Here is a 23641-nt window from a genome sequence, read left to right as displayed (position 1 = left end):
ACGTATATACTTTTATACATATACATTAAATCATTACAGCTTATGGGATTAACATTCTTTGTTACTGATTATGGCCATGTGAATGTGTTTATATAGGTGTGAGGTAATGACTTAGGATGGGACATCGGATTCTTCGTCAATGTCTGCATTCCACATATGGGAACTCTGAAAGATGATGAGGTTAACTGACTTGTTCCAATTAGCCAATGAATTGCGTGCTCTAATGCCAGCTCCAGTACCGTGCTAGCTGTCGGACAGTGGAGTTTACCTTTCTGAAAAATGCTATTGTTCTTTGTAAGCCTTGCAATCCAGGTGGTTCCCGGCAAAGGTCGGCTGAGCCCATCAGACAGCCTGCTGATGAAGGAAGAATCTGCCCCAATGCCCTGGAGAAAGAGCCCTGTAATCTGAACAAAAACTGCTACCACTATGACTACAACGTCACAGGTGAGCACTTTATCATGTCTTCATAGACTCTGGGATTTTGTCACATATAAATCAGCTCTAGACACTCTCATCTGCCTAGGCCAGCTGTGCTGTGTGCCATTTGGAGACATAGCTTACACTCTGAGCAATAATGACATGAAGTAGTTATCTGTTTTATTTTTTATTAAACATCAAAATATAGAAAATAAAAGTATCACAAAGACTAAATGTTTGAAGTATGTGGTAAATATTCCAGATAATCCTATTTAAAACCTCCCACTTTAGAACGGTACAAATATATTTTCTTTTTTGGCAGCTGTTTGATTGTTATAACATCTACGTCAATAATTCCTGGGGTGCAGGAACATTTATGAACAACATTAGCATGACATAAAATCCTGTAATCTTAAAGATGAGTATTCAAATAAGTAGACTTGTGATAAATTGCATTTGTTTCATTAATTTCATTTAATACTGTCAAAGCATACATATCAAAAACATTTCATTGGTTCCTTTGGTTTGGTACAACATCAAAGCCAACTTGAATTTTTCCCAAGTAATTTCCACATTGAAATAAGCTCAAGAAATTGAAAACAGAAATGTAATAGTCACATTGGCTTCTGTTTCTTAGTTTTCTCTACAGTTTGTTTTGATGACACAAAGGAAATTAAAGTTCTCTAGGGTATGTTGTCCTAGCCTAGAGAAAGATGAAAGAATGATTTTTGCAAAAAATACAAAATAAGGGAAATTTAATAAATATGCTGAAGTTATTTATGAAATAAATGAGTTTGCATTTTTTAAAAAAATCCTACTTATGGAAACAAATGAAGTACATGGTGTTACTATAACTACAGAGTACCATCCATTAAAATTATGCCTACTTTGTTAAAAGAAACATAACGCTAAATTTTTAAATTCTACCCTTCTTAAGAAAAAAGTTTAGAAATGGTATTGATCTACAGAGCAAAGCCATTTTTACAATATCACTAAATAGCTAGCTGTCAAGATTGTCAAGTAGACATCTGCCTTAAAGAATAATCCCCACCGCTCAGTGCAACCGCAGCAATTCCATTTGACTCCTAATACGTTCAAGGCTGGGACCCATATGCTCTGCATGTGGCATGATTGATTGTGGGGCTTAAGAAGCAGTTGTGAATTAGGTATGGGATTCAGGTCATCAGAGTTTCAGCTGAAATCTGTTTGTGCATCGCCTTCTGTTCTGATGGGTCTTGCTCTGTTCAGACTGGAGTACATGTCAGCTGAGCGAAAAGGCAGTTTGTGGAAATGGCATAAAAACAAGGATGTTGGACTGTGTTCGAAGTGATGGCAAGTCCGTTGACCTGAAATATTGTGAAGAGGTGAGTGAGTGCTGTGTTAAATGTTTGTAGGAAATTCTTCCCTAATAATTTAAATGCACATGAAGCCAAGTGACGTGTGCTCCACACAGTGCATGGCCAACAGATGTTTTCACAGGCTGACTAGTGCCCTCCTGAAAAGAGACAGCATCCACACTACTGATTTCCACAGATAATTTCCTGTATTTTGTTCTGCTTGGAGCCCAAAGGTATGCTAATTAGCCCATTCTAGAAGAAATGCTTAGGAAACAATAAGCAATCAAGGTGAATAAAGGCAATAAATCTTAATCAGACCACTCATCATCTTTTGTAATTTGATGTGAATTAGGTGCAGAGCTTGGACACCTGCCAAGATCCATCATTTATTCTTTCTGTTGCTAAACATTGATCACATGCAGTTTCATAGCAGATTTTGATATTAAGATCCGATACCCAGCTGCGAGGATCTAAGTACTTAGGTCTCATGTCTGGATAAGAAAGCTGAATGTTCAAGCAAAGAAATGAAGTCTGTCACCATTATCTTCAAGGCGCAGAAAAACTGTAGTTTATAGTTAATCATTGAATGAAAGCAATACCATCATTCTTAGCTGTGACCTTCTGAGCAGTGGAGAAACATTTCATTGACCTTTTCATAGAGCTGCACCTCTTAGGGATTTTTGTCTGATTTCCAAACCTAAAAGGATATGGTATTTCTGTCATTTGGCTCCCTGTGCTTCTGAGATCCACAGGGGTCATTTTCAGACCAAATAAGCAAGGGCTTCAAATAGCTCTGAAACAAAACTGTCTTAACTCTTGAGGAAAAGCCATAAATGGAACTACTTGCATGCACTTAATGCCACTGTCAGGTGCACATAACTTTAACTTCCTGGCATCTCTGTCTATATATTTTCAGATGCTCTAAAAACAGCAAGTTGTTTAGTTAATAAATGCCAGCCACTAAAATCTTGTGACATGAACCGACATATTCATATGTTATGTGAAAGTAAGTTAAACTCAAGTTTTTAAACTAATACTATTTAAACAATATAACCAACATTAAATAGCACTTTTGTGAGTGAAGATTATTGCAACAATCACAAACTTCCCAGAGAGTGGCCTGTGATTCAGCACAAGCTGATGGTGAGTGTAGTCTCTTTTGTAAATGCCTGGCCAAGTTCCCTCTTTACAAGATCATGAAATGAGAACTCTGTGAAAGAGGAGCCCAAAGCATTCAAGACTATTTTAAAGTACTTCATATTATGTGAATTCTGCAGGGACAACTGCAGGTTCAAATCCAAACATCCTGGCAAATGCTGTCTTTAGGGAAAACTAAGCTACTCTCTGTGGGAATTAAACAGCACACATAGCATTTTATACATCTCTGTGACTCCAGCTGGCTCCACAAACAACTGGGCTGTCTGTGTAAACAATGGTCAGACCACCTACCTGCCAACCCCTGTGCAAACCCTGCATTCAGTTCAGCAGCAGTAGGTAGCTCTTGCTGTTTCCTTAATAGCAGCAAAGAAATGTGTCATTACTGCCCAACAAAGAGGAAAATTAGGGTTAAATTCACTTGCATTTGTGTAGTGTATTCTCCCCTTCGGTGTTTTTTAGTTTTGTTTTGTTTTTAACTCATTTGATACCTAGTCATTGTGTCTCCTTTTCTATTTTTAAAATCTAAATGGATTATTAAGATTTACTTAGAAACATATTTACATGAATAAATGAATTAATTTGGGCAGACAATATGCATAGATAGATAGATAGATAGATTTATAGATAGATATGGATGGATGGATGGATGGATGGAGGAACAGATAGAGTGAAAAGATGAAATAAATGAATAAATGTCAGGAGAAACAGAGTTTAAAAGTCTAATAAGTGGATAGCCAAAATATTCTAATGAAGTAAGTCAGTACAAATTTATTCTGTGTTAAATGCTTCCCCTGAAGCTATGGCAGATCATAAATGTTTCATATTACATTCACTATATCACCCCAAGATGTATCTCTCTACCCTCCTGTGTTTCTTAAAAATCTTTATGAGGCTTTAACTTAGTGGCCTGGAATAGCTTTAAATCCCAGATACCCGTCTATCTTTGCCCTCCGTCTCCTTCCTTAACATTTCCTGTTCTCTTCTCATAGTCTCTTGTCTAATTTCATAGTCAATATTCACTCTCACAACCACATACTTACATATGTACAATATTAAATTTTAAATTTCTTTTTCATGTAAAACAAAAAAGGTTTGACAATTCTGAGAATTACCAATAAAAAATGTATTTTCCTGCTATAATATTAATTATACTTTAATTCTAAATTGTACCCTGGACTTCACTTCAAAGATTGGAATATATGGCATAAGAATTCGAAACTTTTTCTTATACTTTTAAACTATAATATGGGAGTCACAATGACAGGACCAAAATGTAAATAAAATGGTACATTATGAGACACCAAGCACACACACATACATAAAGCAACAACAAAACAAAAAACTTGAGTTATACTACAGAAATTCTTTGTAAGAAATTTATATAAAACATTTATAGTCAACACATTTCTGAGGACCCACATTTCTTTTGAGAAAAATGGCTTACTTCACTTACATTTCTATCCAGGCCTGGTGGTACAACATCTGTAATTCAAGCTTAGGCAGGAGGATCAAAAGTTCAAGGCCAGCATTGGCTACAAAGAGCATTTTAGGACATTCTAGTCTACATAGAAAAACTCCATCACTAGCAAACAAAAAAAATTCGACTCATTTATTTTCAGTGTGAGAGACTAAATTCAGAGCCTCAAGATAGTAACCATGCACTCTATCACTGAGCTACATCCCAGCTCCCAAGCTTTTTTTTTTTTTTTTTTTTTTTTCCAGTACACTCTATCTTCGGTTTTAAGTGGTAGTTAGTCTTTAAAACCATTTGGCTATTCAGTTTAACATGTTTACATAAAAACAAATAATATCAGGAAGATAAAATTATAGGTCTATACATTGATGACATTTTGAATTTTGAAATATTACAAGACAGTTCCATCTCTACTTCTTTATTCTTCATATAGGGACATTCAACTAATTTGTAGATCAATGTATTTTTTCATTATTTATGGAAAATGTTAACACAGTACATAGCTGAATACAGTCAGTATAGCCCTGAATTCACTTTCTGCCCTTGGCTCCTACTTTGTTGGGTTGAACCATTTTATGTTCTTAGTAGTTTGGATAGTTGTGTCTTTCCACTAGCTTTCTGCTACATCATACAGCTAGCCTTGCTCCTTTCTTCTCATCCCCCCGCCTCCCTCCAGCCTCCTCTTCTCCCCTCTAGTCTCCACATCTCCACTGCTCTCTACACTCATTTCTACCCTTTTCTCTTCCACTTCTCTTCTCCCTTCTCATTTCTTTTTCCACTGACAATTCTCGTGGCCCTGTCTCCCTGCCAGTACAAACATACCTGTCTCTCCTCTTCCAGCTTGGCCTAGAGAAGAACTGGCAAATGAACACATCCTGCATGGTGGAATGCCCTTTGAACTGTCAGCTTGCAGACTGGTCTCCTTGGTCAGAATGTTCTCAAACATGTGGACTCACAGGTTGGTTTGTGTTACAATTAACAGTAGGCTAGCGGTCAAAGCACACCAAACCAAACAACTCTCTTGCTCTAAATGATATCAAGTGAGCTATGGAAAGCTGTCTTCCTTGTGAAAATGTGAGACTCTCTTGCTCCAGGGACTCCTCAAGGGAGACATCTATGATACTTTCAATAATAAATCCATCTATTTGTACAACTATGACATCACACTGAAGTTGTATCATTTTATATCTCTAAAGGAAAAATGATTCGAAGACGAACAGTGACCCAGCCCTTTCAAGGTGATGGGAGACCTTGCCCTTCGCTGATGGAACAGTCCAAGCCTTGCCCAGTGAAGCCATGCTATCGTTGGCAGTATGGCCAGTGGTCTCCATGCCAAGTTCAGGTATCAGACCTCAGGAAGCTATGTTGATGTGGGCATTCTTCATCTGCTAAGACTTGGTTCTAGAAATATTTTTGAGTTAGAGATGGTTGGTTTCCTCATAAACATTTTAGTGACTTTGCTGCTTCCCAATCCTTTCATCAGTTTTGATAGCAAGCACCCCCTGTCCTGTACTTTTAAAATCATTTGGAGACTTATTCATTTTAATGAAAATTTATTTGCCTGTCTTTGTCTAGGAAGCAAATAAATTGTTGGTTGTATGCTTTATAGCTTGTGCCCTATAAGGCTCCTTCCCTAGGGTTTCCAATGCTTCTCTAGCTACACATAAATCAAAATCAGTGATGCAGAGATGACTGTGAGCCATGAGCTCTCTAATTAATTATTTTTCTTTTTCTAATTAGCTGTTTCTCCCTCCATTCCAGGAGGCCCAGTGTGGAGAAGGAACCAGGACACGGAATATTTCTTGTGTAGTGAGTGATGGCTCAGCTGATGATTTCAGCAAAGTTGTTGATGAAGAATTCTGCACTGACATTGAGCTCATCGTAGATGGTAATAAACAGGTAGTTCTGGAGGAAACCTGCACCCAGCCTTGCCCAGGTAACAACAGAACACAATTCATATTTTTAGATATCTTCCTAGAAACAGAGTGGTAGCACGAATCTTAAAAGTTCTTATTAATAAAATCAAACCTGAAGCTAGGTATTGGGGTGAATGCTGGAAGATCAGAGAAGCAGAATAAGCCACAGCTACCTCACCTCACCAATTCCTCAGCTGATCCTGTTTCCTCAGACTGGAAGCTTCTGAGTCCTCATCCAAATGAATCTCAGCTGAACTGTGCTGCTCAAAAGCCTAAAAGCTTAACCAGCTCTAGTTCCTGGTTTTCACACCTTATATACCTTTCTGCTTTCTGCTATCACTTCCTGGGATTAAAGGCTTAAGTCACCATGCCTAGCTGTTTCCAGTGTGGCTTTAAACTCACAGAGTTCCAAGTGATAGGATTAAAGGTGTGTGTGCCACCATTTTCTGGCCTCTATGTCTATCTAGTGGCTGTTCTGTCCTCTGACCCAAGATAAGTTTATTAGGATGTACAATATTTTGGGGAACACAATATCACCACACAGAGTCAAGGAGAGGTTGGTTATGTATATAGTCCAAGTGAAGGGTGTCAACAATCTTATTCAGTACTAACTTGTAATAACAGCATAATACCATACCTGTGGGTCAGAGAACCACTGCATTATTGCAGAGAATAAGATCTCTAATACCCTGAGCCACATCCCCAGCCCTCCACTATATGTCTTGAAAGGTAGACGAATTTGACACAGTAAGCTTTAAAGAGTAGACTATGAATTAGGCAAAATATTTTTCCTCTTTGAAAGGTATGGTGTAAATTTATTACCTCAATGGATCTGGTCAAAATATAAAAGTGTGTTTAATACCAGGAAGGCTTCACTCTCATATTGTTATTAAATCTTGACATGGATATTTCAAGATGATGATTATGTAATTGTAGCTAGAGTTTTCCTGCCTGGCCCACAATCAGGACAAATCTCTGTCAACTGCCAGTCCCACAGCCGCTCAGACCCAACCAAGTAAACACAGAGACTTATATTGCTTACAAACTGTATGGCTGTGGCAGGCTTCTTGCTAACTGTTCTTATAACTTAAATTAACCCATTTCTATAAATCTATACCTTGCCACATGGCTCGTGGCTTACCGGCATCTTCACATGCTGCTTGTCATGGCGATGGCTAGCAGTGTCTGTCTCACTCAGCCTTCTACTTCCCAGAATTCTCCTCTCTCCTTGTCCCGCCTATACTTCCTGCCTGGCCACTGGCCAATCAGTGTTTTATTTATACAGAATGATATCTACAGCATGTAATGAAGAGACTACAGCAAAATATAATTATTGGATTTCTCTGCAAATGCATGCTGATATCAAATAAAGATACATATAGAGATTAAGCCTACTTACACAAAAGGGAGATAGATTAAATTTCCATTCAGTTTGTAGTCACTTATACATTATAAATTTGGCAGTATTATTTTTTTTGTATTTTTTTATATATTTTTACCTGTACCAGGTTTTCCTGGTAAACACTGGGTAACCCAAAATGTGACATCTCAGAGATACAAGCATTTCTACAATTTTCTTAAATAATTTTGATTGTTGCTTTTTTCCTGGCATTTTCAAACTGTACTATAATTTTTAAATAATATTTTCTTGATTCCTTGAGAATTCCATACAATGTAATTTAATAATATTTACTCCTCTGCTCCCCAACTGCTCCCAGATCTACCACCACCACCACCCCTGGATCAACTGACTTCTATTCTCTATCTATCTATCTATCTATCTATCTATCTATCTATCATCTATCATCTATCAATCAATCTATTTATCATTATCTATGATCTATAATCTATCTATCATCCATCATCTATCACCTATTATCTATCTATCATATATATATATATATATATATCATCTATCTATCTATCAATCTATCATCCATCATCTAGCTAGCTAGCTAGCTATCATCTCTCTCTCCCTCTCCCTTTTCCTCTCATGTTCTCACTCTCACTCTCTCCTCTTCTCTCTCTCCCTATCCTGCCTCTATTTGTATCTCTAACTCCTTCCTTCTCTCCCTCTGTCCTTCCCTGTTCTCAAAATGGTGAAAGATGCTGGATACATGGATTGATCATGCAATTCTATTCCTATACATATACTCAACAAAATCACACATGTAACATATATGTTCAGCACAAGCTTATACTTCAATAGTCACAAGAGTCTTAAATTAGAACTATTTAAACATGTAATGGATCTTACAAACATGAGTGAGTGAAAAGTGGTAAATGCAAAAAGTTATATATAGTATATAATATGATTCCAGGAATAACATGATGGAGAATTTCTGAGGTTCTGGGAATCGTCTGTTCTTAATTAAATGTTGATTGCATAGATGTATAATCAGACTATAGACACTTGTTGTGGATTTTTGACATTTTGCAGGTACTATGTGTTTTCCTCTAAGGGGATGTGGTTGATTGGAAATGTAGACGTGAAGAAGTAGCCAGTATCATTTCTACTGTGTCAACTTCTCAATAGCCTGCCTCAGCCTGACTCCTCTAGGAAGAAAGAAATAACATATAATCACTGGCTTTCTCATCTTGAACTTTAAGCTCACTTAAATTTATGAATACCTAGAGACAAGTTCTATGTATTGTTAGGTTTTACTAGCCCCCTTTACAATAGCAACAAATGTCATGTTAGATTTTAGCCAAATACAATCTAATTCTTGGGAAATGATCACGATGGGCAAACTCCTTCAGGCCATAGCTTATGTTTTATAGCATTAAGATACACAGAGACCACACAGTCACTCCAAATAACACATTTACTACATATAAATGATAGTTATTGCTTATCCAAATATCATAAATATCATGTATAACTAGCATACTTACAAACATGGCCTAGCACAGTTGGAATCAAAATGAGTATCTGCATCACTGTTCCCTATGGGTATAAATTACCAACCTGTTTCTTACAGGTGACTGCTATTTGAATGACTGGTCTTCATGGAGCCTGTGTCAGCTGACCTGTGTGAATGGTGAGGATCTTGGCTTTGGTGGAATACAGGTCCGATCCAGAGCAGTGATTATACAGGAACTGGAGAATCAACATCTGTGCCCAGAGCAGATGTTAGAAACAAAGCCATGTGATGGTGAGTGCTTCAGCTCCTGATTCTATTCATTTGGTTGTGTTCAATTTTCTGTTGAATGACTGAATTTGTTAGATTTATATTTACACTTCAGAATTAAATTAAAAGTAATATTCTGAGGGCTCAAGGATGTGCTTCAGTAGGTAAAGTGCTGGCCATGCAAGTATGAAGACCTGAGTTTGAATCCTCAAAGACTGAAAACAGAGACAGAAGAATCTCCAGTAGCTTGAGAGCAGGCTAGCCCAGTGTACTCAACAACAAAAGACGGATTCTATCCCAAACAATGTAGATGACCAACAACCAAGCCTGTCCTGTAGCCTTCAGATATATGCCTCTAGACTATATATATATATATATATATATATATATATATATATAGAGAGAGAGAGAGAGAGAGAGAGAGAGAGAGAGAGAGAGACGAGGAGAGAGGGAGGAGGAGGGAGGGAGGGAGAGAGCTTCTGGTTTTAAAATGTAGAATGTTGTAAAAATATTTCCTAGCTTTAACAATTGTAGAAGCCTAAGATAATTAGGGTCATTGATTGTATATTTATAACACCTATGATCAAACACAAGTCTAATATTTTCCATTTGTCTACCAAGTGGAAACAAATAACAAAATTAAACATTTCAAAACCACAGTAAAATTAGACTCTTTAGCAGAGTTTAAGAAGATGATTAATCAATTAATTGGTAAGAATTAGCAATTTTAATTTCACAATAATTGGACTAGAGCCTCATGTGAATACATGGTCATGTGTCTATGCATGTATATGCATATAGAAGCAGTCCTTCAGTATTTGCCGCACACTCCACATCCAAAACCTCAGTGCATTATAATGTCACAGTTTGGACCATGGTGGCACCTTGATAACAACAAAACACTTGGTATCTAGTGAAGAATATAAGGTACAAATTCTTAGCTTTGTCCTGAAATGGTTAAGAAATGTGACATAAACCTAGAAAACAGGACCCCAAGAAAGACACAGGGATCGCCCAATGACAGAGAAATGGATGAGATCTACATGAACAACATGGACATGAGTGGGGGTAATGAAGGGCAAGGGTCGAGGGAAAGAGAGCTTGGGGGAGCGGGAGATCCCAACTGGATCAAGAACAGAGAGGGAGAACAAGGAATAAAAGACCATGATAAATGAAGACCACATGAGAAGCAAAGTGCTAGAGAGGCCCACAGAAATCCACAAAGATACCCCACAATAGACTACTGGCAATGGTCGAGAGACAGCCCAAACTGATCTACTCTGGTGATAGGATGGCCAAACACCCTAATTGTTGTGCTAGAAACCCCATCCAATGACTGAGGGAACTGGGTGCAGAGATCCACGGCCAGGCCCCAGGTGGAGCTCCAGGAGTCCAATTGGCAAGAAAGAGGAGGGTTTGTATGATCGAGAATTGTTGAGACCAAGGTTGGATAAAGCACAAGGACAAATAGCCAAACAAATGGAAACACATGAACTATGAACCAATAGCTGAGGAGCCCTCTGGATAAGTGAGACAGTTGATTAGCTTGATCTGTTTGGGAGGCACCCAGGCAGTGGAACCGGGTCCTGTACTCATTGCATGAGTTGGCTGTTTGAAACCTGGGGCTTATACAGGGACACTTGGCTCAGCCTGGGAGGAGGGGACTGGACCTGCCTGGACTAAGTCTACCAGGTTGAACTCAATCCTCTTTGCCCTCAAGGAGATGGGAATGGAGGGTGGGCTGGGGGAAAGGCGAGGAGGGGGGAGGGAGTGGTGGTGGCAGGAGAGGAGAGAACAAGGGAATCCGTGGCTGATATGTAGAATTAAATTAAATTATAAAATAAAGAGAGAGAGAGAGAGAGAGAGAGAGAGAGAGAGAGAGAGAAATGTGACATAAAACAAATAACAAGTTAGACAGAAAAAGAAATCACCTTATGTCAGAAAACTAGAGGATGAAACCTAAGATGCTGAGACCATATAGAATGAAAACTAATGAAGTAGATTACTTAACCTAAGAATTAGGTAAAATTACCTACCTTGTCATATATATGTCAATATAACCTTACCAAATTTACCAACTACATAAAATATCCCTGATTCCTAGGACAGCAAAGAAGTACAGAAGCTTGTGGTTTACAACTAATTAAATAACTCCCAGGTCACAGGAAAGAACTGTTATTCTTAAATGACAGTGAAGTAAAACTAGAAATCAATAATACAACTGAAGAAGAAATCCTCTCCTACACACACGAGCAAAACCTGGAAGCCACAAAGATTGCCACCTGTAAGCTATTAGGAGAGAAAGACGTGCTTGGAGGAGACTTAAAGACCTTGCATGGTCACATATGTGGGGAAGAGCAAAAATAAGCTGCATATTTAAATCAAGAAATTTTATTTTTTAAGAGGAAGTAGATATGTGAGGATAAAAACTCAAGGAAAAAAAAGAGACCATGAATTTGGCGAGTGGGAGAATGGGGAAATGGGAGGTTTTCAATAGAAAAGATGAATAGTAAAAATGCAACAATTATATTTTAATTAAATTTTAAAAATCAGGAAAAAAGAAGTAGTATGCATCCTATATAGATAAATACAAATTGAATTAAACAGAGAAAATAGACAGTCAACAGAAATAACTGTGTATCTTCTATGATGTGGGAGCCCATTTTCAGGTTCCTCATGCCTTTACCTAGCAGGTCCACATAGAGAGGATGATTAGGACCACGGGCCTGAGTGCAGGTGTCTGAGATGGTCTGCACTTGGCTGTGCTGGGGGGAGGTCTTTTGCTCCACCCCTTGGTGTCTCTATAAATTCCCTGGGGCAAAGACAGTCAGGGCTCCTTGGAACAGGTTCCAGGCCTTCTTGAGGCTCTCCTTTATTTTCTGTTTATCTCCACAATCTAAATCCTTCTATCTAATATTTCCTGCCCCTCGAACTCAAGAAAACTCTGGGGAACTGTGGGGTTGGTGGGTAAACACCCCGCACTATGACAAAGGAAGAAAATGGCCACTTCATAGCAAAGAGGTAAAGAAAAAAAAGAGCATATTTGCATTACTACAAATAGAAAAATGTTTGGAAAAAAATTCTATGAAGAAGTTTACTAATAAACATAAAAATGTAAATGAAGATAACAGGGTATTATTAATTTATTAACAATAACAGAAAAGCTGTGCCATTGATTCTTTAACTACTACAAATTCAAACGTATTTAATTTATATTCACATTTAATACAGCATGAAATGTGACTGGGTGCCCATGTACAACAAAAATCTGTAAGCCAAACTTGGGAGAAAATGTGCATATTAATTCACTCAAATATATAAGTATTTGGAAGTAAGAAGAAAGTTTAGAAACATAATTTTTTTAAACTAACATTAAAATAATTAGTCTTTATTTTCCAGGAAAATTCAATAATAAAATCTTTACTAGAAAAAAAAAACTATACTTAAGCTTTACCTACATCTAACAAAAGTGGAGCAAGATATGTGTTGAAAAACCATAAAATCCCAACGGAAGTGACTAAAAGACTGAAACATTGATGCAGTGAACCATTTCAGAAATGACTGTCTGCAGTGACACCCAGAAATTTAACATTCATTTACCTACAAATTCCATATGATTTCAACAGGTTTTTAAGGCAACTGAAAAGTGGTTCATTTGCAGGTATTAAGAACAAAAAGAGCCAAGAAAGTTTTTGAAAACAAAAATTATGAGAAGAGGCCAGGAGATTTCAACGGCCTTTTCTTATGACTCACACTATCTAAGCACTGGTAGAATTACTTGCCAACAATAAAGCAATCACTCTAGTAGGAAAGGATGGAGAATCATAGAGCAAACCCAGCCTTACAACCAGATATATAGTTGAACATGGAACAGAGGTGCACTCTCTGCTGGAACATCAAGACAGCTGGGCTTCCTGGTGCATACCTTGATGCTCACTACTTAAAATTAATAACTCCTTCATTTTAGTGAGTAAAGACATGGGTGTCAATAAGAAATAAAACAGAAAGAAGTCACTTTGATTAGAGGACATCCAAAACATTCTTTAAACTGTTTGATAACTTTAGTTATCAAGAATTTATTTTACTATGATAAGACAGACTTTAATACACCCAAGACTGGTTAAAAATAAATGTATTATTCTAAGTCTTCCTGTGTGTAAAGAGAGACAGAGCAATAGAACCACTACTACAGTTGGATGTTCAAATGTTTGCCTTGTAGTGCACAAAGATGGACAGTATTTAGCAAAGACTCAGCTGTCTACAGTTATACCAGGTATTTCTCTTCTAGATAGTTATAGGTGAAAAAAGCACCAATATACTTGCCTCTGGGATGACCAACAAGGCATTTTTAATGGCAATAATTTAAAATAACATGACCAAAGAAAACACTGAATAAATTGTAATACCTGATACAATGCAATTCTATGTGTCAGTTAAAATTAATTGACTAGATCTACATTAAAAATCACATTCAGATAGTTTATTGGTAACAATGACAAATAAAGTCCTGAATTATATATAAAACACAATGGACTGTGAAACCGTAATACTGAATAAAATGTTAATTTGAATAAAGTATTAATCTTATTCATTAATATTAAATAAGATATGCATATGTATATAGTAAAAACTAAAAACAATGTAAAAAGTAGTATATTTGCCTCAGAATGATATTGACTGGATAGGATCACAAAATGATGTTATACAGTAACAAGTTCTTAACTCATTTTATTGATGATCAAGCAAATGAAAACTAAAGCAAGTATGGCTAAATGGTAATCTTTGTTAGAATTCAATTATTATCAATGATAAATAATTGAATATATTTTACAGTTAGTTACTTCCTGAATTTATCTATATGTTCCATATTCCAGTGTATAAAAAAAGTTTAAAACTTTGGAAGTAAACTGTAACATGAATTCTAAACAGTCTTTTAATAAAATCCTGGTGCCAGATATTGGGGTAGATGCTGAAAGATCAGAGATACAAAGGAAAAAGCCCCATCTTACCTCTAGGACTCCTCATCTTACCTCTAGGACTCCTTAGCCTGAAAAAGCTTCTAGCTGAAAGGGATGCTTCTGCTGAAAAGCCTTTAGTTCCTGTCTCCTCATGTCTTATATACCTTTTTCTGACCAGGCATCACTTCCTGGGATAAAAGACACGTGTGATTCCCAGTACTAGGATTAGAGGTGTGTGCCACCACTGCCTAGCTCTGTTTTCTCTCCTAGACTGAGTCAATCTCGTGTAGTCCAGGGTGGCTTTGAACTCGCAGAGATCCTGATGGATCTCTGCCTCATGAGTAGTAGGATTAAAGGTGTGTGCCACCACTGCCTGACATCTGTGTTTAATCTAGTGGCTTGTTCTGTTCTCCTATCTTCAGACAAATTTTATTAGGGTACATAATATATCACCACAGTAAACCATAAATTAAATTACATGTCCAGCATCTGTCACAATAGCAGGGCAGATTAGTGGGGACATTAGTAGGGACCTATGTTAACAACTGCAGTTTTATCAAATTTTTTTTGCAACTTCTAGACAGATCATTGACATTGTCATCCTCAGCAATAGACTTCATGTCCCTTTCACTTGTTCATGCATTCATTGGTAATACTCTCTCATGATGATCCTGAGTAATGAAACATCAGTGCTTACTCTGTGCCTGCAGATGGACAGTGCTACGAGTATAAGTGGATGGCGAGTGCTTGGAAGGGCTCCTCTCGAACAGTCTGGTGTCAAAGGTCAGATGGTGTAAATGTAACAGGTAAACCACCAACATCTTGTTTTTCTGAATTTATTCCTGTAACACATATGTAGTTGAATTCTGGAGGATGTTCAATTGTTAACACATTGTTGGAATCAAGAAATTTGTGTTGTACACATGTGTGGTGACCAGTGACAAATTATTTTATTTTAAAATATGTCAAGTTCTCTCTTACCTATTACCTTTGAACATTAGAATATATTTATTTGAAATACTGCTCAACATTAATAAATGAATATAAGTGATTTCCTAATTTTCCCTAGAAATTTTGTACATTAACAAATTACTATATACAAAGAAAATCAGAATTAAGCTTTTCACCATTTCTGCTTGTATGCTTTGAAAATGATACAGATCAAGGTAGTATGCATATATAAAAACACAATCTACCTGAATTATCAAAACTATTAAGACATTTTGTTGATTAATAAGAAAGATTTATCAGTAAATTCAAACCCAGGGCATCTGAGAGGGACATTTGCTATGTCCCCATCACAAACAACTATTATACTTACAAAGAAGAAAATCAAAAGAAGATTTTTCAAGGATAGCTCCAGTAGAATCCTTTAATTTACAAGTTCTTTGTATGAGCTCAGTGAAGTCAAGAGCTCATTCCAAACACCTATTAAAGGGAAAAATTCAGGCTGAATATGTATTGAATAGCCTGCAAATTTCATAGGGAAAAAAATCAAGGTCAGAGACAGAACCTCAACTTCAGACATATAAACACAAATTTAAAATGTTTTTCCTTAATTATCATTTTAAAATAATTTAGTTGTTAGGAATCTCCATATCAGAGGCAGGATGGCTGTTGACTGTCAGCTGCCCAGGTACCTGTGACTTGGGCCTCTTGTTTCACCTCTTCTGCAAACAAAACCAAATGGTATGCATCGGGGTGCCCCTGAGTAAATCATTTGTGATTTAACTTTCATATATACAGTGAGATCATAGGACCCAGCCAGGATCAATGTGCTTCTTGGAAAACATCAATTTTTATATTGAATTTCAAGTGACCCAGGTTTATTGAAACCTAATTACTTATTTCTTCCCTATGAAAGCCAGAACAGAATGTCAAATTATGTTCTTATGAAGACAGGATTTTTCATGAATAAAAGCTATACCAAGAAACTTTTGATAATAGCACCTCCCAGTGGACATGTAATAGATACTAGAAAACCCTCCTGCCAGGAAGCTCTTTGCAGTCTCTCCAGTAGTATTTGGTGAAGGAAAGCAATCAACCTAAATTCCCTTCTAAGAGGAATGGGTGATAAAAAGCACAGACAAGGAAGTACAGCCATTCCAAACCAGGTGCTTCCGGTGTCATTCACTTAGCTCAGATCCGGGGAAGGATTGTGTCATTCTTGAAGTGATTCTGAAGGAAATTAATAGTTTTCTAAAAGGTTCTACTTGATGGAAGGTTTTTTGCAAATATAGAGGCAAATAGTATTTGTCTGCTTTTACTTCTAACACTATTGTTTTCCTACTGCAACTGAGACTATTCCCCAAATCAACGTTAAGCTGAAATTTAAAGTCATCAGTATAAATCACATTTTAAATTTATTTTCAGTACAATCAAGTGTATATACAATTCTTTTTGTCTGTTGCCCAGAAGTCAATGTGAAATGACTTACGATAGACTCTAGATGCATTCTTCTCCCACCGTTTAGATGGTTTTCTCTATGAAAACAAATGTAAAGTACATTACCTATGTGGATCAATTGCTTTAATTGATAGATCGCCTCTGTAAGAAAGCCATGGGACTGCTTTCTTTTCTCTTCACATGTTTAGTAATAGATAGTATGCTCACTAAACTGCAATTACCTTGCAATGACTAACTGTTTTGTGATGTGATAGTTTTTGTTTTATCTTATTTTATTTATGCTGTTGTATTTTTAAATATGAAAGAATGAATGAATAAAAACCTTTTTTAAAAGGCATTTATAAGATTAAAAGAAAAAAAAAGAATTGATGATGGGAACCTGGATTGAATCCCAAAGACTAGGAGCTCAATAAGGAAAATCATTTGTTTGGCTAAAGTTTTGTTAAGCTGAGTATGTATAGTTTGAAACTGTGAGTCACACCTATATCACCAATATTGTTTCTTTAGGGCAACTGCTTCCATCTTTAAAGTGCAACACCAGGCAATGCACAGTATGTATTGCACGAGAGAAATAAATTAGAAGAATTCATTTCAATGGCAAGTTGGAAAATAGCTCAAGCAAAAGACTTGCTAGTTACATTGGTCTTCTTCCCAGCAACCATAAATATCTGGAATTAACAACAAGAATAGTGATTTTCCTTAAAAATAAATATGCATTATAATAAACACTTTTGTGTTATGGTCAAAAAAATTGAAAAGTTGCTTTGAGGGATGTGAAAGCTACCATTTTGAGTAGCCAAGAAAAGTATTTAACTATAAAATAAAATGAAATCTCTTTTGGTTTTGTTTTTCAATTGCTGGGCTTGGCTTGAGGAAATAGGTTATATGACCTATTTTTTTTTTCTGGCCATTATCGGAAAGAGGTTATATGAAACTAGTGTTTCAAAAATAGCAGCTACAAAATCAGGCCCTTGGCAGTGTGTCTTGGATACTTAAGAAGCACAAGCCATAATGCTGTCATCTGGGTACAAAGGTCCCAAGTTACTAATGAAAGTGATGGAGGTTAGCCAGCCATTTTGAAAGTCCAGAACTTCTTGGAACTTCCAAAGTGGTTCAAACTTCCAAGACAAGGCTATAACAATATATATGTTTATCACACCAAGAGGAACCATTTGTTAAAATATGATTTTCTGTTCTGCAGGTGGCTGCTTGGTGGTGAGCCAGCCTGATGCTGACAGGTCTTGTAACCCACCCTGTAGCCAACCCCACTCATACTGTAGTGAGGTATGTGCACATTCATTAAGATGGACAAGCAACCTCCATCATTTATCACCCTGCTGTCTCTGGTGCAGTCCTAAAAAAGCCATGATTGGAGGCAGGAATGATCCACTTCTAAGCATTTCTTTTTAACTATGTGGACAACTCTCGATGTACTTCATTTATTTACCTCTAGAATGACTTTGCACGGTAGCATGGGGAGGCGGAGTTAATGTAGCTAAGATCAAAATTGCATGTTGTAAATTCTCTTAAAAATGTTTCCTAGCCGGGCGGTGGTGGCGCACGCCTTTAATCCCAGCACTCAGGAGGCAGAGCCAGGCGGATCTCTGTGAGTTCGAGTTCCAGGAAAGGCGCAAAGCTACACAGAGAAACCCTGTCTCAAAAAACCAAAAAAAAAAAAAAAAAAGTTTCCTAGTGCTCCTTTTCTGAATAAGCTTAGTTATAGTTTCCAAGATTGCATCTCATCTTGGATGGAATATAAACCTCCCTGTTCTCCTGCAGATGAAGGCATGTCGTTGTGAAGAAGGGTACACTGAAGTCATGTCCTCCAACAGCACCCTTGAGCAATGTACACTTATCCCAGTGGTGGTGATTCCCACTGTGGAGGACAAAAGAGGAGACGTGAAAACCAGTCGGGCCGTTCACCCAACCCAACCCTCCACTAACCCAGCAGGACGGGGCAGGACCTGGTTTCTACAGCCCTTTGGGCCAGGTGAAGCAACCAGACGCTGAACACAAAATTCTTTACTTAGACATTCCATCAATAACAATGCCACAAGATTTTTTTTAATAGCGAAGCATTTTCAAATTAATGATTATTTCTTAACCCATTTACTCATTTTAACATTGCAGCTGTCTTTATGTCATTTTACTTTCCTTGTTGAAAGAAATACCCATGCCCCAAATACACAGAAATAAAATTACTTTCTTCAGAAAAAAATTAATATTGATATCACTTATCTAAAATCTAGACCTAAAGTTGTAAGTATAATAAGTAAACATTGAATAAAGCTATGTAATAATGAAAATAATTAGGAAAAATGTGTTTTCACTTCCAACAAGGACAAATAAGACTATAAAGACATTTGGAGTTTTCAGCTTAATATACAGAGTCTGTGGTGTAAACATTCACGAAGAGCATGACAATTGCAGTTCCATGCCAAGGGCACTTGGATGGTAGAACAATAAGTAATATCCCCAAAGTTGATGTTCACAGATGCCTCAGAATCCATAGTAGTGCAAATACACAGAGGTAGTAATAGAGCCTTCCTTTCTTGATGGAATAATCCAAACTTGGATGCTGACCAGACCATTGTCATGTTACAATAGACACTCTTAGTATATCCAGGAAAGGACTTGAATCCAACACAGGAATAAGCCTGCAGGCTTGAAGAAGTGCTACTCTCTACTTAGCACACTTTCTCTCTCTAACTGGAATAGATAGTACACACCTGTCTCCAGGTACATTAAGTGCCCCACTAGTGCTCCACACGCAACATGGATTCTGCCTCTTTCTTTCTCACCATGGAGAAGATCCGTGCCAAGCTAGACATAATTAACTACATAATTCCATTAGAAACATGAGAAATGAAAGAAGAAATTTGCATATCTAGCATTCCTCTGTTTACGATCCATTAAGTAAAAGTATTTCCCTTATGAAAGAACCAACATTGAATTTTTAAGGTGTTTTAAATATCTGGGTGATTACCTTTATTCATATAATCACTGCTTTTATTGGATTATTAGCTGAAAATACAATTGAATTTTGAAAAGCTGTTTTGTCTGTAAAAATGTTAGAAACTCTCCTCTCCAAGTCAGGAGAACAAATTATCATTTAGCAATTTTGACCTTAAGCAGATCTCCACAAATGAGAACAACTTTTCTCAATTTAAATAAAAGTATTCCTTCCACTTTGTTTAATAATTTCCCCCAAAATGAACATATTAAAATAGTAAAGACGTGCATATTCTGACTAAAGACATTCTTTGTTTTTGAATATTTGTTAAGTAATATTCACAGCAAAGAAGCCTAGTAGTAGAAGAGACCTTTTGATTTTAAACTCAAGAAAGAAAGAAAGAAAGAAAAGAAAGAAAGAGAGAGAGAATAGAAACAAGGAAAAAACACTTTTTAAATCTCCAAGTTTAAAAGGAAGTGATATTTAGAGTATTAGCTGAATTTATTTCCAACAACTGGACCTCTAATGAACAACATACCTAGTACTAATCAACATTTGATACTTTTCAAATATTTGTTAAGTCTCCATAGGGTCATTTTTGTCAACATCTAATTTTCATACTCATATCATATTGTTATATGAGTATTGTTTGCATATTTGTATGTACATATTGCCTACATGTTTAGATGTAGAGAACAGACAATGTATGCTAATGTTAGCATCAGATTAAGTTAGGCAATATCATCCCTAGCAACGCATGTTTGAACTTTACTCAGAGCCTAACACTTCAAGGATGAAGAAGCCCCAAAACTGAACTAGAATAATGTCTGTCACCTGTGATTGCACATATCAGAAAAGTTTGCAAAGGGAAATTTAAAAATCCTTTCCTATGTTATTTTATGTGATTATCTCTGCAAATTCTATTAATTGTCAAAGCACAGTATAAGTATAGACTAGATAAAAGATTTATTTGCTAAACAAATAAGTAAGTATGTTAGTTTCATCTGGTACAAAACTGTTGAAATCACAGTAAATTGTCAAATATCCATTGACATCCACTCCAGGGTTTATGAATTTCTCAAAAGCTGCATTATTTTTTATCTTTTTAATATACCATTCCTGAAATAGGTGGAAAAGTCAAAGCATATGTGAATAGAACAATGCACATAATTAATTTGAGATAAGATTTCATATAAAGAGTTTAAACTTGAACTCAGCATCTGAGCGTAAACACAATTTGTTTGCTTTTCAACTGTTTTCATTGCTAATTCCCCTTGAGTGTCTTGCTGCCTGACTCTTAGTAACTGCTCTACATTAGTGGTAATGGTACTAGGAAATAATTCAAATTGAGTCTTGAACAGAGCTAGTCATATATGACTGATCATGGGTCACAGCTCAAACCTGTCATATATGTTCTAGATTAATGTAAACTAATAACTAATATCTGTTCTTCTTAGATGGGAGACTAAAGACCTGGGTTTATGGTGTCGCAGCAGGGGCAATTGTGCTGTTAGTCTTCATTGTCTCCATGATTTATCTAGCTTGGTGAGTTTTTTAAATATTTCAGAATCTAGAAGGATATATAAGATTGTTATTTCAAAGAAAACCCTTTCAGTTGCCAGACACAGGAACAGACTAGTGTGTGTGGAATGCATATGATGTACTCACTCCATGTTCACACAAAGTTCTGAATTTCAAACATAAACTTTAAGATTAGAGAGCCTGAAATCTGCCTTCCATGACTGAGTCATTCAGATTGCGGAAATGAGTCAGGACTGTTCTAGGTCATTTTTTTAACAATATTTCTCATGAATAAATGACATAAAATGTTGCTTTTCATGAATGGTATGTAATATATATTTTTATATTGAATTTTTCCCTAGAGGAAAACATTATGATAATTCTTAATCTTAATTAACTGTATTTGTAAATGTACATTATTTATAAAAGTTCCTGAACAAATGTACATTATTTATAAAAGTTCCTGAACAAACTCAAAATATACTATATCATCACTTCTATTGTTATCAACTAAGAAACTGATTAATTTGGCTTTTACAAAATAGTTAAATACCCTAACACAGCCTCTTGGAACTGTGAAACTCAAAAAGACCACAAAGTCATATTCTAAAAGGCAGTGTGGAAAATAGGCAACTTAGATTTACCATTTTGTTCTGCTTTTTAATTTAAAACAATAATACTTAACATGAAAGGCTGACTTTTTTTCTTCAATGTTTCCTGAATTTCCTACAGCAAAAAGCCAAAGAAACCCCAAAGACGACAAAACAACCGCCTCAAACCTTTAACCTTAGCATATGATGGAGATGCCGATATGTAACATTGAATATTCCTGGAAACAACCAAGCTTGGCCTTTTGCCTTTGAGTAGACATCCAGGGGCCACAGTGCCAGTATTCAAATTACAAATTATAATCCACTTTAACTGTTATGAACACTATCATTAAGAAAAAATGGAGAAAACCCTACTCCCACTGGGAATATTCAAGACAGTGCCACTGACATATAGAGAGTCAACCTTGAGAATTCTAGGAGATGAAGTGGAATGCATGTTGTGTCTTGAGAGTTTTGTATCATCTTTTCAGAAATCCACCAATTGAAAAAAAAAAACACTTTTGATTTCTAAAAAGCAGTGAGGAAATTGGCCAATTTGGAAGCCAGATGCAAGACTGCTTGCAGCACTAACCCACAGAACTTTCTAGCATGAAGAGTTCATAATGAAGGCTTTTCAATTCTACACTTAAGTATAACAACATGTATACTCAATCAAATGACTTACAATATGATGTCATCTTATATACTTGTTAATAATCAACTTTTAACAGTGAAGAAGACATAAGCCCTATGCTAGATGAAGAACCCATTGAAAAATTTAGCATCTTCATGGTTGATGGTAGCTTTTATTGGCCTGCATTTCAGAGACAAACTCTTTTTATAAGACTATTCTTGTCTCTCTCCAATGTATGAATGCGGGACATGTACTTAGGACCTTAGAAGACAGAATCCTCAAGTTCGGTATTTTATAGCAGTTATTGTCTAGAAAACAAATATGCTTGTGTCAATACATTTCTACTTTCCCTAATTTCACACTGGTTGCCTACATCTTTTTTGCTATATGGAAGGCACATTTTGCACTATATTAGTGCAGCATGATAGGCACTTAACCAGTGTTGCCATAGAAACTGCCTCTTTTCATATGGGATGAAGACATCTGTGCCAAGAGTGCTGTGGAGACATTTGCAAGCTTTTGTTCTCTGAAGAGAGTTAGTTCAGTCTTGATGGTAACAGGATCGAATCTGCTGTCTACACTCTCCCTTCTCACTACAGCCACTATGATATTGACAACATGGCAAGAGTTCAAGTGTTGAAATCCCTAACCATCAACCTCTCAAAGGTGGAACCCCCTGGTTGGGTTGCAGTTGCTCTTGGAAGGCTGTTTCTGATGAGATTTATATATTTGTTACCTTTGTTTTAAAAAAAAAAAGAAGAAGAAAAGAAAAGAAAAAAGGACTGGTTGTCGTCATAATTTTGAGCAGATGGAGAAAATGATGTATCAATGATTTTTTCTAAAAAAAACAAATCAAAGTTATGTGTGAGCTTTTCTTTCTTCCTAATTTGCTTTTTCGGTGTGAGGTTGGCATTCTGCCAGGTAGGCCGTATTTCCTAGTCATGGCCTTTTGCCCTTCTCATGGCTGAAAGCTGAAGTAGCATGATGTTAAAACCTAAAATTTAAAAAGAGAAGAGTGAAGGATCTCATCCAGAGCTTGCTTAAATATCTAGAGAAAGGGATCCAAGCTTTTTAAGCAGAAGATCAAACAGGACATGTTCTCAGTCAGGTCTGTAGTTGAGCTCACAACACTGTGACTGTGCAATG

At 36.5% G+C, this 23641-nt stretch overlaps 1 protein-coding gene across 1 annotated transcript in view; it reads left to right on the top strand.

The window, feature by feature from the left end:
* Thsd7a (thrombospondin type 1 domain containing 7A) overlaps positions 1 to 23061 on the top strand; it is a 219695-nt gene extending 196634 nt beyond the window's left edge. The window contains exons 18-28 of the mRNA XM_059256457.1: positions 300 to 444; positions 1666 to 1781; positions 5227 to 5344; positions 5583 to 5728; positions 6148 to 6322; positions 9284 to 9457; positions 15102 to 15197; positions 17999 to 18081; positions 18577 to 18787; positions 21208 to 21295; positions 22004 to 23061. Coding sequence (XP_059112440.1) covers positions 300 to 444; positions 1666 to 1781; positions 5227 to 5344; positions 5583 to 5728; positions 6148 to 6322; positions 9284 to 9457; positions 15102 to 15197; positions 17999 to 18081; positions 18577 to 18787; positions 21208 to 21295; positions 22004 to 22088 — 1437 coding nt within the window. The 3' untranslated portion in view covers positions 22089 to 23061. The remainder of the gene's footprint in view (positions 1 to 299; positions 445 to 1665; positions 1782 to 5226; positions 5345 to 5582; positions 5729 to 6147; positions 6323 to 9283; positions 9458 to 15101; positions 15198 to 17998; positions 18082 to 18576; positions 18788 to 21207; positions 21296 to 22003) is intronic.
* Positions 23062 to 23641: the final 580 nt, after the last annotated feature.

This window comes from Peromyscus eremicus, chromosome 3, assembly GCF_949786415.1.
Source record: "Peromyscus eremicus chromosome 3, PerEre_H2_v1, whole genome shotgun sequence".
Lineage (NCBI taxonomy): Eukaryota > Metazoa > Chordata > Mammalia > Rodentia > Cricetidae > Peromyscus > Peromyscus eremicus.
Note: the sequence above shows the minus strand (reverse complement) of the source record. Positions and strands in the feature narration are given on the sequence as shown.